Source organism: Balaenoptera borealis (genome assembly GCF_965194805.1).
Source record: "Balaenoptera borealis genome assembly, chromosome: 5".
Taxonomy (NCBI): domain Eukaryota; kingdom Metazoa; phylum Chordata; class Mammalia; order Artiodactyla; family Balaenopteridae; genus Balaenoptera; species Balaenoptera borealis.
Genome location: NC_138862.1, coordinates 11577967 through 11592085, shown reverse-complemented (window position 1 = coordinate 11592085; position 14119 = coordinate 11577967). Strand labels below are relative to the sequence as shown.

The 14119-nt window shown below is 51.5% G+C and overlaps 1 protein-coding gene across 1 annotated transcript in view; it reads left to right on the top strand.

The window, feature by feature from the left end:
- The window catches only part of ITSN1 (intersectin 1), a 227964-nt gene that overhangs the window by 183659 nt on the left and 30186 nt on the right, over positions 1 to 14119 (top strand). The window contains exons 29-31 of the mRNA XM_082395043.1: positions 5295 to 5416; positions 7261 to 7367; positions 12881 to 13064. Of these exons, the coding sequence (XP_082251169.1) occupies positions 5295 to 5416; positions 7261 to 7367; positions 12881 to 13064 (413 nt within the window). The remainder of the gene's footprint in view (positions 1 to 5294; positions 5417 to 7260; positions 7368 to 12880; positions 13065 to 14119) is intronic.

Here is a 14119-nt window from a genome sequence, read left to right as displayed (position 1 = left end):
TTGTATATTTTGGCCCTTTCGTAAGAGGAATGAAGCCTGTTTATTTGCTTTGCTCTGTGGCCAGCTTGCTGTGGGGCCTGGTTTGGTTTTAAAAATTATGGTCCCCGCTGGGAAAGGAAGTAGAATGATTGGGGTAGGGAGGGGGGACTTTTTACCCTACATCTCGATACTTCGTGTCTTTTGAACTGTTTACAATAAGCATGTGTTTGTGCATTACTTTTGTAATAAAGCAATTTATTTAGATTATGCTGTTCCTATGAGCAATGTCCCACTGAGGGGACAAGATGATCTTTTGGGGTAAGATACTTTTCTGCAGTGCCCCAGACTCAAATCCTTTCAGAGGGGCGTCATGGCTCTCTCTGTGCTGTAAATGTGTCTAACTATATGAAATTATAAGGGACAGCACACAGATTAGGAGTTTCACATGGGTTGTAATTGGGGATCATTTCTGACTGCCTGGAGTCATTTGCAATATTATTTCAGCTGCGAGAGGATTATAGTTAGTTATAAGAATCCCTCTATCACGCCGAGATGTCCACGAAATTTATTTGCTGTGCTTTGCCCTCTCGTTTTTCACTGGGAAAGGAAGCCAGCAAAGCATGTTTATTCTGGTTCCCAAAGGAGAGAAAGACCACATCCCTCCACCCCTAAAGAAAACTCTCTATTTGAAATGTCTTTTCCACTTACCCTGCTCTGAATAATGGAGTTTTTAAACTCTCTTGTTTTGCTAAATATTAAATTTTCAAAGGAAGGATATTTTTGAGTTCAAAGCACCTATTTCAAGTCTTTAATCGTTCTCTTGGTCTGGCATTCACCTGCAAGAATTTTTAAAACAGCATCCTATGGGTCAGTTCAGTAGCTGAAAAGACTTCCAAGCCAACATTGTTGGCACATAATGCTGAGACGAATCTCCCCACAGAATCTTTGCTGTTCTTTGGGTTCTGGGTCCTGGAGAGGCCATCTGGACCATCCCTCTGTCTCCAGGCAGGCTGGTTGGGGGGCCAGCACAGGGTGGGATTTGTCGGGGCGAGTAGCCTAGAGTCACACGGCACTGCCCCCCCCCCATATTTCTCAGCCTGCTGGGTGGATTGACCGAAGGCTGGAGCTGCCGGGAGTAGGACGCCAAGCAGCCTTCTCACGCCCCCACCCCCATGAGCAGGAGGCGGTCAGTTCACCCTGAACTGGCCTCAGCGCTTGGGATTCTTGGACCAGTGGCCCAAAATCCACCCTGGACCTTCTGCTATTGCTCTGGCTCTGAGCTTCTTCAAAACCACACTGTGTGAAACTTGAAGACTCAGAAGAATGAACTTCTGAAATCCAAAGCAAGCCAGTTCCTGTCATCTTTCCTCAGTCGTTCTGTGTGTCTCTGGTCACGTGCACCATCCTTGCTGCAGAGTTGTCAGTTTCTAGGAATGTCACCGTTTCTCAGTGGGGTGCTATTGGCACTGGAGGTGGGCCATTCTCTGTCCTGTATATTGCAGGTCATCTAGCAGCCCTGGTTCAGCCCCCCCAAATTCCAGCAGCCACTTCCAGTCATTATGACAACCAAGAATTCATTCTCAGCCTGGAGTTGGGAGGTGGTTGCGGTGCAACCCTCAACCTGCTGGGGAGCAATACCACCCTCAGCCTGTGGGGGGGGGCAGTACCGTCTTCAGCCTGTAGGGGGGGCAGTACCGTCTTCAGCCTATAGGGGGGCCAGTACCGTCTTCAGCCTGTGGGCGGGCAGTACCGTCTTCAGCCTGTAGGGGGAGCAGTACCATCTTCAGCCTGTAGGGGTGGGCAGTACTATCTTCAGGCTGTAGCGGGGGCAGTATTGTCTCAGCCTGTGGGTGGGCAGTACTGTCTTCAGCCTGTGGGTGGGCAGTACCATCTTCAGCCTGAGAGGTGGGCAGTACCATCTTCAGCCTGTAGGGGGAGCAGTACCGTCTTCAGCCTGTAGGGGGGGCAGTACTATCTTCAGGCTGTAGCGGGGGCAGTATCGTCTCAGCCTGTGGGCGGGCAGTACCGTCTTCAGCCTGTAGGGGGGGCAGTACTGTCTTCAGCCTGTGGGTGGGCAGTACCATCTTCAGCCTGAGGGGTGGGCAGTACCATCTTCAGCCTGTAGGGGGGGGCAGTACCACCTTCAGCCTGTTGGGGGTCGGCACCACCCCCAGCTGAGGACCCCAGGGTTCTTAGCTGTATGCTCTGGTGGTCAGGCATTTCTCCTCTTCCATCATGAATTCCCAGCACCCAGCACAGTAGGATATCAGTAAATATTTGCCAAATGAATGAAGGAATGAGATCCATGAGCAAGCTTCAAGAGGGCCTGCAAATCCTTTAAAATTGTGTGCAAAATGTGTATATTGTGTACATTGTATACATATGTTTTCTGAGGTAAGATTTCATAGCATCCACCAGATTCTGCAAGGGGAATTGTGACCTACAGGGACATTTGGAAGACTGTTCCAACCAGAGTCCACTACTAGCCCGATGTTTGTATCCCTGCAAACGTCACTGCACAGTGTGTGGGAACTGAGTTTTAGAGCTGCTGGTCTGTACCAGTACTCTGATATCCCTGCAGAAAGGAATGTCCTGAAAATTGCAGGGGAGACCCTGCTTCCCTGAGTTCATACAAGTCTGTAATGCAAGGGCTGTATTCTACCCTTTAACAAGAAATGGCCTTACCCCTGGGCCCTTGGACTCACTAACAGGAAAGTTTGGTAAGAATAAGGCAGGAATGAGATATTTTCCTCCCAAATTCAAGAGTGTTTCCTGGGTGGCTTTCCTAAAGAAAGCTAAAGAAATTGGTGACATCACTCAGCTTCCGGTAAGCCGGGGCTCACGCATCACCTTGGCAGAGGTTGGCTGAGCCCCCCAGGTGAGCAATCATGACTTGCTTCCTTCCTGAGAATTCATTGTTGATGCAATTGTTTTAATAAAACACAGTCAACGCACCGAGGCAGGAAGGACAGCTAGGCCAACTGGTGGCTGAGCAGAGGGCCCGAGTCCCAGAAGCATCTGCAGACCTACGCGAAGGCTCACACTCAGCCCGTGGCCCTGTGGAATTGCAGCTTAGCCGCACTGCCGTGGCTTTGAATGAGGTCTCGGATGGAAGGGCGTGGAGCGTGTTAACATGATGACGGCTCAGCCTTGATGCTTTCCTGGCATCCATCTGCCCATCCTGGGATTATCCTGTCCCAGGAAGAGAAGCTCCAGCATTCTAGAGAGGGCATTTGGCCAGGGGAGGGGACAACACTGAAGGCTGGAAGCGCCCAGCTCAGAGTTAATCTTGGGCACAGTGAAGCATTTACCGAGAAGTCTATGATATCATTCGCCCCAGAGGGATCATTCTATCTGCAGAAGCTTCCAGCATATAAACTAGATCAGTCATGAGCCTAGAAACTCCCTCGGGGGAAGATGGAAACTCTGAGGAACCCCTGATAGTTCAGAGCAGGCTTCTCAGATTTGAGTGTACCTAAAAAGTCACCTGGATAGCTTGTTAAATCAGATTCCAGGCCCTGACTCCACAGTCTGGTCAGCAGGGGCCTGAGCATCTGCATTTCTAATAAGCTCCCAGGTGCTGCTGATGCTGCTGGTCTAGGGACCCGACTTTGAGAACCACTGGTGTCCAGCAGGGGGTTCCGCACTGTGCTCCAGGGCACCCCCTTGTGGGGAGAAGAAGGGATGCAGAAAGGAAGCGAATGGGACTCAGCGCCCTCACCCCCACCTACATCCAAGACACCTACCTCCCAGTCTTCTTTATAAATCTGGTTTTGGTGATTAAACAAAGAACCCCTGATAAAAAGGACAGGGGTGAGGGGACCACTGACCTGGAGGAGGTAGGTCCAGACCTGCAGGAGGGGTACTCCCTACAGCCGTGAGCTTCCTCGCCCCTCATTCCAGTGTGCCTGGGGCAGGGGACAGCCTCTGCCCGAACCCCGAGAGCATCCAAAGCAGACCAACCCCAAGTAACTGGCTAAGTGAGCAGAGGCCAGGGCGGGCGCCACCTGCTGTGCATGCCCCACCCCACGTCAGCAGAACCTACTCCTTGTGGACCTGCAGCCAGAGCTGTGTCCGGCTGTCTGCACCTGGAGGAATTCCCTGTCCGCCTGTAGGTTCGCTGCTCAGCTCCCGTGGGTGCAGGACAGCAGCCTGGTCCAGGAGAGTTTGCCCAGCAGCGTCTGGATGTGCCCCACCTCTGCCCTATCCCCGGGCCCATCAGGAGCCTCAGCACAGCCATTTCATCCTCCAAAAACCAACCTCAGGATAAACATGTGCCCTCCTGTAGCTCGGATCCAACAGTAGTGATCTTGGGTAGAGCCCAGTCTCTGGGGTCAAAGTGTCAGGGTCCCATCTCAGCTTCTCCACCACCCAGCTGAGAGAGCTTGGGTGAGGCAACCTCTCTGAGCCTCAGTTTCCCTGTCTGTACAATGGAGATGATTTTAGTGTCTATATGAGCATTAAACACAACTGTCAGTGTTCAGCTCCTGGTACAGCACCTGGCATGGTGAGAGCCCTCAGGAAATGTCAGCCAGTTGTTACTAAGTCTACTCTGGTTTTTGTTTATTTGTTTGTTTGTTTTCATTTGTTTTTAGGCCGCCCCGTGTGGCATGTGGGGTCTTTGTTCCCCGACCAGGGATCGAACCCGTGCCCCCTGCATTGGGAGCATGGAGTCTTAACCACTGGACTGCCAGGGAAGTCCCCACTAAGTCTTCTCTCTTGACACTCTTTTAGTGGTTTTGCTGAAGCAGGAGTGTACGGCCTGTAATAGTTTCCTGAGGCTGCTGTAACAAATGACCGCAAACTGGGTGGGCTTAAAACAACGGAAATTTATTTTCTCATAGTTCTGGAGGTGAGACGTCCAAAATCAAGGTTTGGGTAGGGCCATGTTCCTTTGCGGGCTTCAGGGGAGAATTATTGCATGCGTTTCCCTTAGCTTCTGATGCTGCCAGAAATCCCTGGCGTTCCTTGGCTTGTAGACACGTCACTCTAGTCTCTGCCTCTGTCGTCACGTGGCGTTCCCTTCTGTCTGTCTCTGTGTCGTCCTCTTATAAGCACACCAGTCATATTGGACTAGGGCCCGCCCTAATTGAGTATGACTTCGTCTTAATTGGATTGCATCTGCAGAGACCCTATTTCCAAACAAGTCCCCTTCAGAGTTAGGACTTGAACATATCTTTTTAGGGGACAACACTGTCTAACTGGAGTGAGACCACAGGGCCCGGCGGCCACGAGGACCTTGGGGATCTTCCCCATGAAGCTGTACAGGCTTCCCCAGACCTGGACTAAATCGTCCCCATGGTTGTGTTTTGCAGGGTGTTCAGACTTACACCTCTTGGATATGTTGACCCCAACTGAGAGAAAGCGACAGGGATACATCCACGAGCTCATTGTCACGGAGGAGAACTATGTGAATGACCTGCAACTGGTCACAGAGGTAAGGGCAGCTGGGGGTGCTGGGGCGGGGTGGGGGGCACTGGCAGAGGGTGGGGAAGGCAGGGACTCTGTCAACGAGGGCTGGGTCCTGATTCCCAGTGTGAGAAGCTTTCTGAGGTATGGGAGCATCTGGACGGTACATCACAGAGGAGAGTCTTACCCAAGAGAAGATGCTTAATTCTCATCCGTGGCCACGGACTCACAATTCTCATCTGTGAGTCCTACCCACAGAGGGGCAGAGGCCCTTCAAGCCAGGGATAGATGAGCCTGTGAGGAGTGCCTGGGAGGGGACACACGGGCTGTGAGCTGGGAGTCTGGGCTCGGCTCAGAGAACTTGCAGCTCAGCCGCCAACTAATTGATGCCGTAGAGCGTCATCTCCCTGGCCCTCAGCGGTGACATCTGAAAGTGGCAGTCATCTGGCTGATATCTTGGTTATTCCTCATGCTACATATTACCCCCCAGAAAAATCTGTTGCAGAGAATGAAGATGTTTCCTCCCGGGGCCCTGTGCACACCCTCCCTCCCCCGCCCTGGACGATGTCTCATTTTGGCTCTCCTCCCAGGGAGCTGTTGAAGGGCCTTGTCTGCCTGGTCCAGAAGGATGGGGAGATGGAGAGTTGGGAAGTTCTGCTTTTCAGGAAGCCTTTGGTCCATACGCATGGGAGGTTGCCATATTAGGGAACAGGGGTTTGCAGAGCTGGACCTCAGGGTCACCCTACAGTTTGAAAAGTACCGTGATCGTTTGGGAACCCCTGTACCCCAACTATTGTGAAACCATCTCCTCTGATAGTCTTATCGACCCAGAAAGACATTGCTCAGTGACCCAGTGTTGATGAGTACAGGTTGCAGGATGAGTTGATGGCCCCCAAGGCCATCATTAATGCTTAGGGAGCATTGGTATGAAAAGGTGCCCCTTTCTCAAGACACGTGACTGTCACTAAATATACAGTCTTGGATGTCTAGGCTGTGAGTGTCACCCTCTTAGATATGGTACCTTGTGCAGTGGCCTGGTATATGCCAGGTTCAACGTCAGCTTAAAGACTCATGACGAGTAGGGCTCCCAGGGATCAGCCTCAGCCCAGCCAAGTTTCTTTCAAAGACAGGCTGTCCCGGTCCCTAAGGTACCTTCCAGCGAGTGGCCTGCCTGCAATGGTAGCTATGACCTCTCGCTAGGCAGGGGCTCACCACGTGGGGCTCAGCCAAGACCTGTGGTCTACTGTGAGCTGCCCACCCACGCGGAGCTTGGGCAGGCTCCTGAATTTCCCGGAGCCCAGGAGAGGGGCTGCGCCCACCTGGTACCAGGCCTTCACTCGCTGGCTCTGTCCCAGGCCCAGCCCAGGCTGCGGGCAGAGCAGTGGAGTCCGTCCCGTCCCCGGGCTGCTGGTTGGGGGCCCGGCTGCCGGGGCTGTTCCCCTGGGCTTCCTGAGGCTTGTCTGCGCAGCCGATGCTGGGGCAGGAATGCGGGAGTCCCCCCCCGCCCCCGTGCCTCTCTCGGCCCTCCACTTCCCCCCTGTGCCCAGTTCCTCACCGTGGCAGGTGAGAGCTTGAGTGCCTTTGTCCAGACCCCCGGCTGAGTCCTGGCGGAGTTAAGGCCTGTCCTCCAGAGTTTAGTGGGCCTCCTTGTAAAACAACAGTGTGGACCTGATGGGAACCCACCCACCCCCCCATACCCCCCGGCAGAGGGAGGGCCACCTGCTTCAGAAACTCTGCAGCTTCTGGGCCTCCCAGCCAAAGCTGCAGAGGCCTCGGTCCTTCCCGTGGCTCCGAACAGATCGGTGTGTGCGTGCGTTTGAGTTTGAAGCTAACTGTTTGCTTTCTGAACTGCTTCGTTTTCTGCATCTGTAGATCTTTCAGAAACCCCTGATGGAGTCTGAGCTGCTGACAGAAAAGGAGGGTGCTATGATTTTTGTTAACTGGAAGGACCTGATTATGTGTAATATCAAACTGCTGAAGTAAGCCTCTCCTCCAATCCCCAGCCTGGCTTCGCCCTCGCACGCCGGCCCTGCTACGTGGCTTCGTCCGTGTGTCCCCTCCGTGCATGCCGCCCTGTGTTTCTTTCTGCCTCTCTTCCTCATTTCCGCTCACAAGAACCATCGCTCTTTCTAGCCCTGATGCTTTCTGGAAACACACCCCCAATTTTTCACTGGGGAGAATGGATTGCTCAGGCATCCCGGTTCCTGCTTTTACCGTGGTTCTAGAATGAACAGAGCTGGGCCGATTCTGGCTCCTAATCGCTGGCCAGCTCCATCCAGGGTGGGGGGCAGCCCCCCCATGCCTCAGACCCTGGTTCCATTGGGGGAATGTTGATCTCTTGAGACTTTCTTGGCTCCTGAAGATGGGAAAGGGTGGGACCGCTCATGGCCACGGTCAGCGGCAGTTCTCAGGATAGGCCTCTGAGAAGCCGGCCTGGAGCAGTTGCTATTTTATTCCTGTTTTAATTCTCGGAGGCAGCTGCAGGGCCAGGGAGAAACACTGGGCCAGGAGTCTGGAGACCTGGGCTTGGAGCCCAACTTGCTGCCCTTCCTCAGTTTCCCCACCGGTAAAAGGAAGGGATTGGATTACATCATCACAAAAGTCCTTTCCAGTTCTTAAAAAAACTTCCAAATCTGTGTCCACCAGGCCCTCGGTATAACATCATTTGCTAGAAAACAGATGAAGTCCATGGTGATCCTGGGGGCCAGGAGGAAGCACAGGCCCTGGGAACTGGTGTCCATTCCAGATCTCTAGGTTCATTTAATTGGGAAGCAGCTATTTCCTGAATGTGGTCCCTGGGATTTTATAAAGTGATTTCAGGTCCCCACTTTCTTGAGTGTGTTTGGGAGTAGATGAAGGGATGGACAGAGAGGTGCAGAGAGGCGGATGTGAAGAAAAACTATAACGTCTTCTGTTTCTATGTTCTAGAAGACGTTAATCAAAGATGACGGCATAGGGGTGGCTTGGAGAAAGTATTTCCATTACCCACCCCTGAGAAGCATACTGTAGAGGTTTCTAGCGTAGGTCTGGGTCAGACTCTTGGGCTCACACCCTGCTGTTGCCTACCTGCTTTGAGCAAGTCACCTATGCTCCCTGGGCCTCAGTGTCCTCATCTGTAAAATGGGGGTGATAATAGTACCTACCACATATGGTTCTCCTTAGGGAGCATTTAGACAGCGAGTGCGTGGTCCCTAGTAAGTGCTGGGCTTGGGCCCCAGGGTGGGCTGAGCACCCACTCTTGCCTTGGAGAGAGGCTGCCTTGTCACTTGGGGCAGGTGGGCTAGTTAACCCCTGAACCTACAAGTACTAAACCTAAAGTGTTGGAGACAAGTTGTTTTGAAATAGATGAAAAGGTTTTCTGTTGAAAATATACCTACAAGTTAACACCTCTTTCCTTGGGCAGCTGTGTGGGGGTGGGGAGGCGGGCGATGTGTCTGATGTCCCCGAGTGACACCCCTCCCCAACCCTCCCAGCATCGGCACTCCCCATGCCTTTCTGTTGTCTCTGTACTTTTAACCCTCCGTCCTGCTCATGTCAGGAAAGCAGAAGCCCCTTTCTTGAGCTCTGTCAGGGCCGGGCCTGCGTGCTCCTTCCTCCCATTAGCGCTGATGGGCTCCACAGCCCTGGAGGTAGGAATTGGGAACGCTCTTGCAACCGCGGAAACAAGGCTCAGAGAGGTTGAGTGACTTGTCCAAAGTCACACAGAAGGCGATCAGGGTGCCCCGGGCTGCTCTGTGGACAACGCCCAGGGTCCCAGTAGGGGTTCCACCCTGTCCTGCCCTCGATGGAAAGAAGGTGAGACCACGAGGCAGATGTCTCGAGTTTTCATCTGGGCTCCAGCAGCTTCTAACTCGTTTTGGGCAGTTACCTCGGGCAGATAACTCCCCACCCCTTTGTTTTAGAGCTTGTAAAATTGCAGTCAGGGCTCCTGACCTGTCTAGCATGCAGGGTTATCCCAAGGAGCAAAGAGATCAGGTGTACAGCTGGCACCCTGTCAATCATGGCACCAACAGGCACAGACACCCCCTCTCCCATCACAGGTATGCTCTGCGCCTTCCTCTGATGACCTGATTGGTTAGTTTGGCTAATCTTTTTGTTTTCCAGATAAAATACTTGTATTTAGCAGGAGCTTTCTGGGGACCTGATTTCTTTCTTCCTTTCTTTTCTTTTTTTTTCCTTTTCAACATCTTATTATGAAAATTTTCAAACATACCAGAAAAAATTGGACGAATTTTATGGCGAGCGCCCATATTGTAGATTATACAATTTTGCTGCATAGACTTAATTTCTTTGTGCAAAGGGCTAATCCCAATGATGGGAAGGTTTAGGACTCCTGGCAGGATGGAAGAAGATGAAGAGAATTTAAGGCAGCTCTCCCTGGAAGGCCGCAGCGGGCAGCCACGTATCTGTCACTCCTGATCCAAGGGCCAGCGACTGCTTGTACTTAGAGGGGGGACATAGGATTTATCAAACAGATAAATAAGAAACAAATAAAATGAACATAAAAGGGAGCTACCTGGGGCACACAGACTTCCTACTAATGCCACCTCTGGTTGGGGGTTAAAATGGATGGTTGGCTCTCTTACCTGTGAGCAGAGAGCTGAGAAGTTTGCCTTCAATGAGCAGAGTAGGGAAGAAGAATCTAGAACGTTTTAAAGTTAAGAGCTAGGTGCAGGCCGCTAGGGATGGCTGTTAGAAGTGATAGCAGGAGGGGTGCAGAAGTGAGATAGGGTGTGTAGAACCAGGTACTGCAGCTGTGTTTTTAATCAAGATCCTTTCCTGCCTCCTTGCTTGAAAAATAAATAAATAAATAAATAATAAATAAAAGAGCTTCTCCAAAAAAAAAAAAAGTTTTTCTTAAATATTAAGTATTCAGTTTTCTTTTTAACTTAAGAAGAATAGGCATGATTTTATTTTAGGCAGAAAAACAAAGAAAAATAAAAAAGTAAAAAAGATATCTTGGGGGGTAAAGCCAGGATGGGGAGAAGGAAGAAAGGGGCTTTGTGTGGGAGTGGGCAGGGTGAGAGGAAAGGAGGGAGAGGCTTGAGGAAATGAAGAGGAAGGACAGAAGGGAGGGAAGAGCAGGGGGGCCGTGGAAGCCCCCCTTGGTGGGATGGCAGGAGCTGCTTCTGGAGCAAGGACAGGCCAGGAGCCCTGAGCATCTTGAGGGGAGGCGGGGCTGGGCACGGTGCTTGTCCTCACATGCGGTGCTTACAGACTGTGGGCTCTGGAGACCAGGGCTTCCTGCCACCCATGAGCTGTGTGACTCTGGTCAAGTCACTCGATTTCTGCGTGCCTCGGTTTCCCCAACTGTCAATAGGGATAATGTCATATAGATTTAAAAAAAAATCGTTTGACACATAGGACACATTCATAAATGCCAGCTCTCTTGACCATCCCCTTGATCTGCGAACTGCAGAGGGCTACTCATTCGTTCAGCAAATGTCAAGCTCTCTGATGTGTTCATTAGCTGATTGATTACTGTCGCAGTTCAAGACCTTGAATCCATAGACCTTTATGTGAGATTACAAATCAGCTCACCAAAGGGCGGGGCTGAGGCTGCAGCAGTGGAGTCATGTGAGCCCTGAGCCTGGTGACGCGCCCTGTTTCAACCCACTCAAACCCAGTCCTCAAAAGCCTTGCCTGTGCGGTAGAACATCCCAGAAGGTGACTCACAGTTCAACCTAACAGGTGCCTGGTCTGTAGCAGGGGCCTGATTTTAGGTCTGTCTCCCAGTTGGACAACTCAGGTCTCCAAGCGTGGGCCTCCAGAACCCAGGAACTGGCTTAACTTCCTCAAGACAGTGATGATCTGCGTGTGATCTTTTTTCTTTTCCCTTTTTCTTCTCTCCCCATCATTAAAAAAAAAAAAAAAAAAAAAGGAGGGGGGGCAGGTGAAAGCACTCTTATTCCCTTGCAGAAAGATTGTGTTTCTCCTCATTGGAAAATCATGGAATGATGGAACTTCTTCCCATTTCCGTCCATAGCAAGTTTGTAACATGGTTATTCAGCACTCTCGTCCCCCAGCATTGGTAGTGACGTAACCCTTGAGCAAATTTCTACACACTGGGAGGTATCCCACACCAACCCCCCAATGAGCAGTGGCCACCTGGCCACCCTGAGGGTACCAACCTGCCACTCCTCACACCCCAGGCAGCCAGCGCTGACCAGCACCTCCCCCCACAAGGGCACCTGCTTGAGGGGGAATGGCTCATTGTTTGGGCCACATAGCGCACTGTCCCTAAAGCTTTTCTCCTTGGCTTGTTGCCCAGTCCAAAGATTCTTTTTTTCTTGAACCAAAAACGTAGGAGAAAGAAAATAAAGTGATCTGAAGTTTTTAATACTAAGATTGCAGAGCCTCCTTAGAATTATATAGCCCTACCCATGACCTTGAAAGCAGCCAGAGGAATTCATAGTAACATCCTCCCAGCCTTATGTAAAAATTCCATATCATACCATTCTGTTCCTTCCATCCATCCATCCATCCATCCATCCATCCATCCATCCATCCATCCAGGCACCCAGCCATCCAGCCATCCATCAATCCAGCCATCATCCATAATCACGAGGGTAGGCAGAACACACCCATGGCCTCATATGTCGAGGTCCTGCCCTTATAGTACATTGCTATCCTTGCTGTGTAAAATCTCGGTGCCACGCCCTTCTTATAGATGCTGGGTTAAGAGTTGACGTGCGAGTTAGGAGGGTGGGATGCACAGTCCTGGTGTTATGGTCCTGAACACTCAGAATGCAGCTGGACTCCTGAGCAAACACTTTCCAGTCCCTCTAGTACCTTCTCAGCTTCCAGGATATAAATTGTTTGAGTCTACGACCCGTTATCACATGAATAGGCTTCTCTCTTAAGAACTCCTCTTAATCCAGTCAACTTCAAATTAGCCACAGCGATGAAGCAGTGAACCAGAGAATGGCACAGATTGTTCAGACAATCATTTATACCTGGCTTTCATGAACATAATGGGATTATTTTTCTGTGGCAGTTGATTTACCATCTTGATTATGTTTTGTTTGGTCTGAAATTGAGCCTCCATGGCCCCTGGCAACAGCAGTTTCCCTTGGGCAGCACTGGCCCCGGAAACAGGTTCAGTGTTGGGGCCATTCCAGCCTGGACAGATCATCCATAAAGTCAGACATCCACCCAGGGATCCTGTCTGAGTTATTCAAAAAAGGGATTACATATATTTCCACAAGAAAACATTGTCTTTTATGCTGACTTGTTCAGCAAAGTTTTTTTTTTTAAGTTTTTCTTCCTAAGAGCCAGCAAACAGCCTTCATGTCAAAGAAAAATGCCCCAGTGATACCTCTTTGTAGCACTAGACTCATTTCTTTTTCTGTTCCTTGTCTGCCACATAGATGCTTTAGTGGCCCTGGGTTTGTGCCCCTCACACACATCCCATTTCTGTACCACCTAGTAGTGTGCTGTGTACCCATCAGAGAGTGTGAAGGGGGCGCTTACTTCTCGTGTTTCTGTGCAGAGCGCTGAGAGTTCGCAAGAAGATGTCTGGGGAGAAGATGCCTGTGAAGATGATCGGGGACATCCTGACCGCCCAGCTGCCACACATGCAACCCTACATCCGCTTCTGCAGCTGCCAGCTCAACGGGGCTGCCTTGATCCAGCAGAAGACAGATGAGGCCCCCGACTTCAAGGAGTTTGTCAAAGTAAGGAGCCCAGGCTGAGCTGAGTCTCTGCCCCCGCCGAGTGGCCGTCTTCCAGCGGCTGGGCGTGTGAGGGGCTGATTCACACATTTACTGAAGGCCAACAAGGGTGAGGTCTCGGCTGAACAGTAGGGGCTGCCCCTCGCTGGCGGGTGGCTGGGACCAAGGGGGTGGGCTTGGAGAGGAGGGACCAGCGCTGGCCTAGAAGCTCTGCCTTGGCCAGGTGTGAGTGGTGTTATCTGAATACAGGTTTAAATCCTCCATCTCATTTTTAGGCCTAAGAGGGCTGGTGGGTCTCAGGTTTCCTATTCTGTTTAATCTGAGCATCTTCAGTTCTTTGCTGCTCTCTGCCCTTCACCTGCAAAGGGAATGGCCGGCAATCCCAATGGACCCTCTGTTTTTTTCCCAATTGGTTCTTTTTGATGGGCTCAAGCTCTAGGAAGCCCATGGGGGTGAGTGTGGGATGCCAGGACCGCTGCCTTGGAGGATAACAAGGGTCTGGAGAGCCATGTGCCCACCAAGGGACATTGTGGGGAAGTGGGCCCCATGCTGCTGGAGGCCCCAGGCTTTGGGTCTGCTGCCCTTCGCTGGGGTGGGTCCCTGCTGGCCAGGCCAGCCCATGCAATCAGCCCCAACCTCTCCCAGAGGGGAAGAAAAAAGAGAATAAAATAACTTCTGCTGAACAGGCACATTTTGATGAACGGACAGCAAAATAATCATACTAATGACAGGCTTATCTTTGCACCTCCTGCATTTTGGGGGCAGGCCTTTCCCACGCCCCCCAGTAACCATGTCTGTGGGGTCATCATTGGGAGGGGAAGATGCCATCTCTTCTCGGCCTAGCATCAGATGTTCTTGTTCTTTCTTTCTCGCCCTGTTTCTCAATATTAAATGCTCTGATTTTCTACCCAATGAGTGGGGCATCTAAGGGGAGAAACACTGCTATGAAGTAGGCCTAGGGTGGGCTGGAGACTGGAGAGCAGATACTGGGCTGCCAGGTGCCACGGGCCACCTGGGGTTCCAGCCAAGGGCCGGGTCCTCCCTGGGCGCAGGCAGGA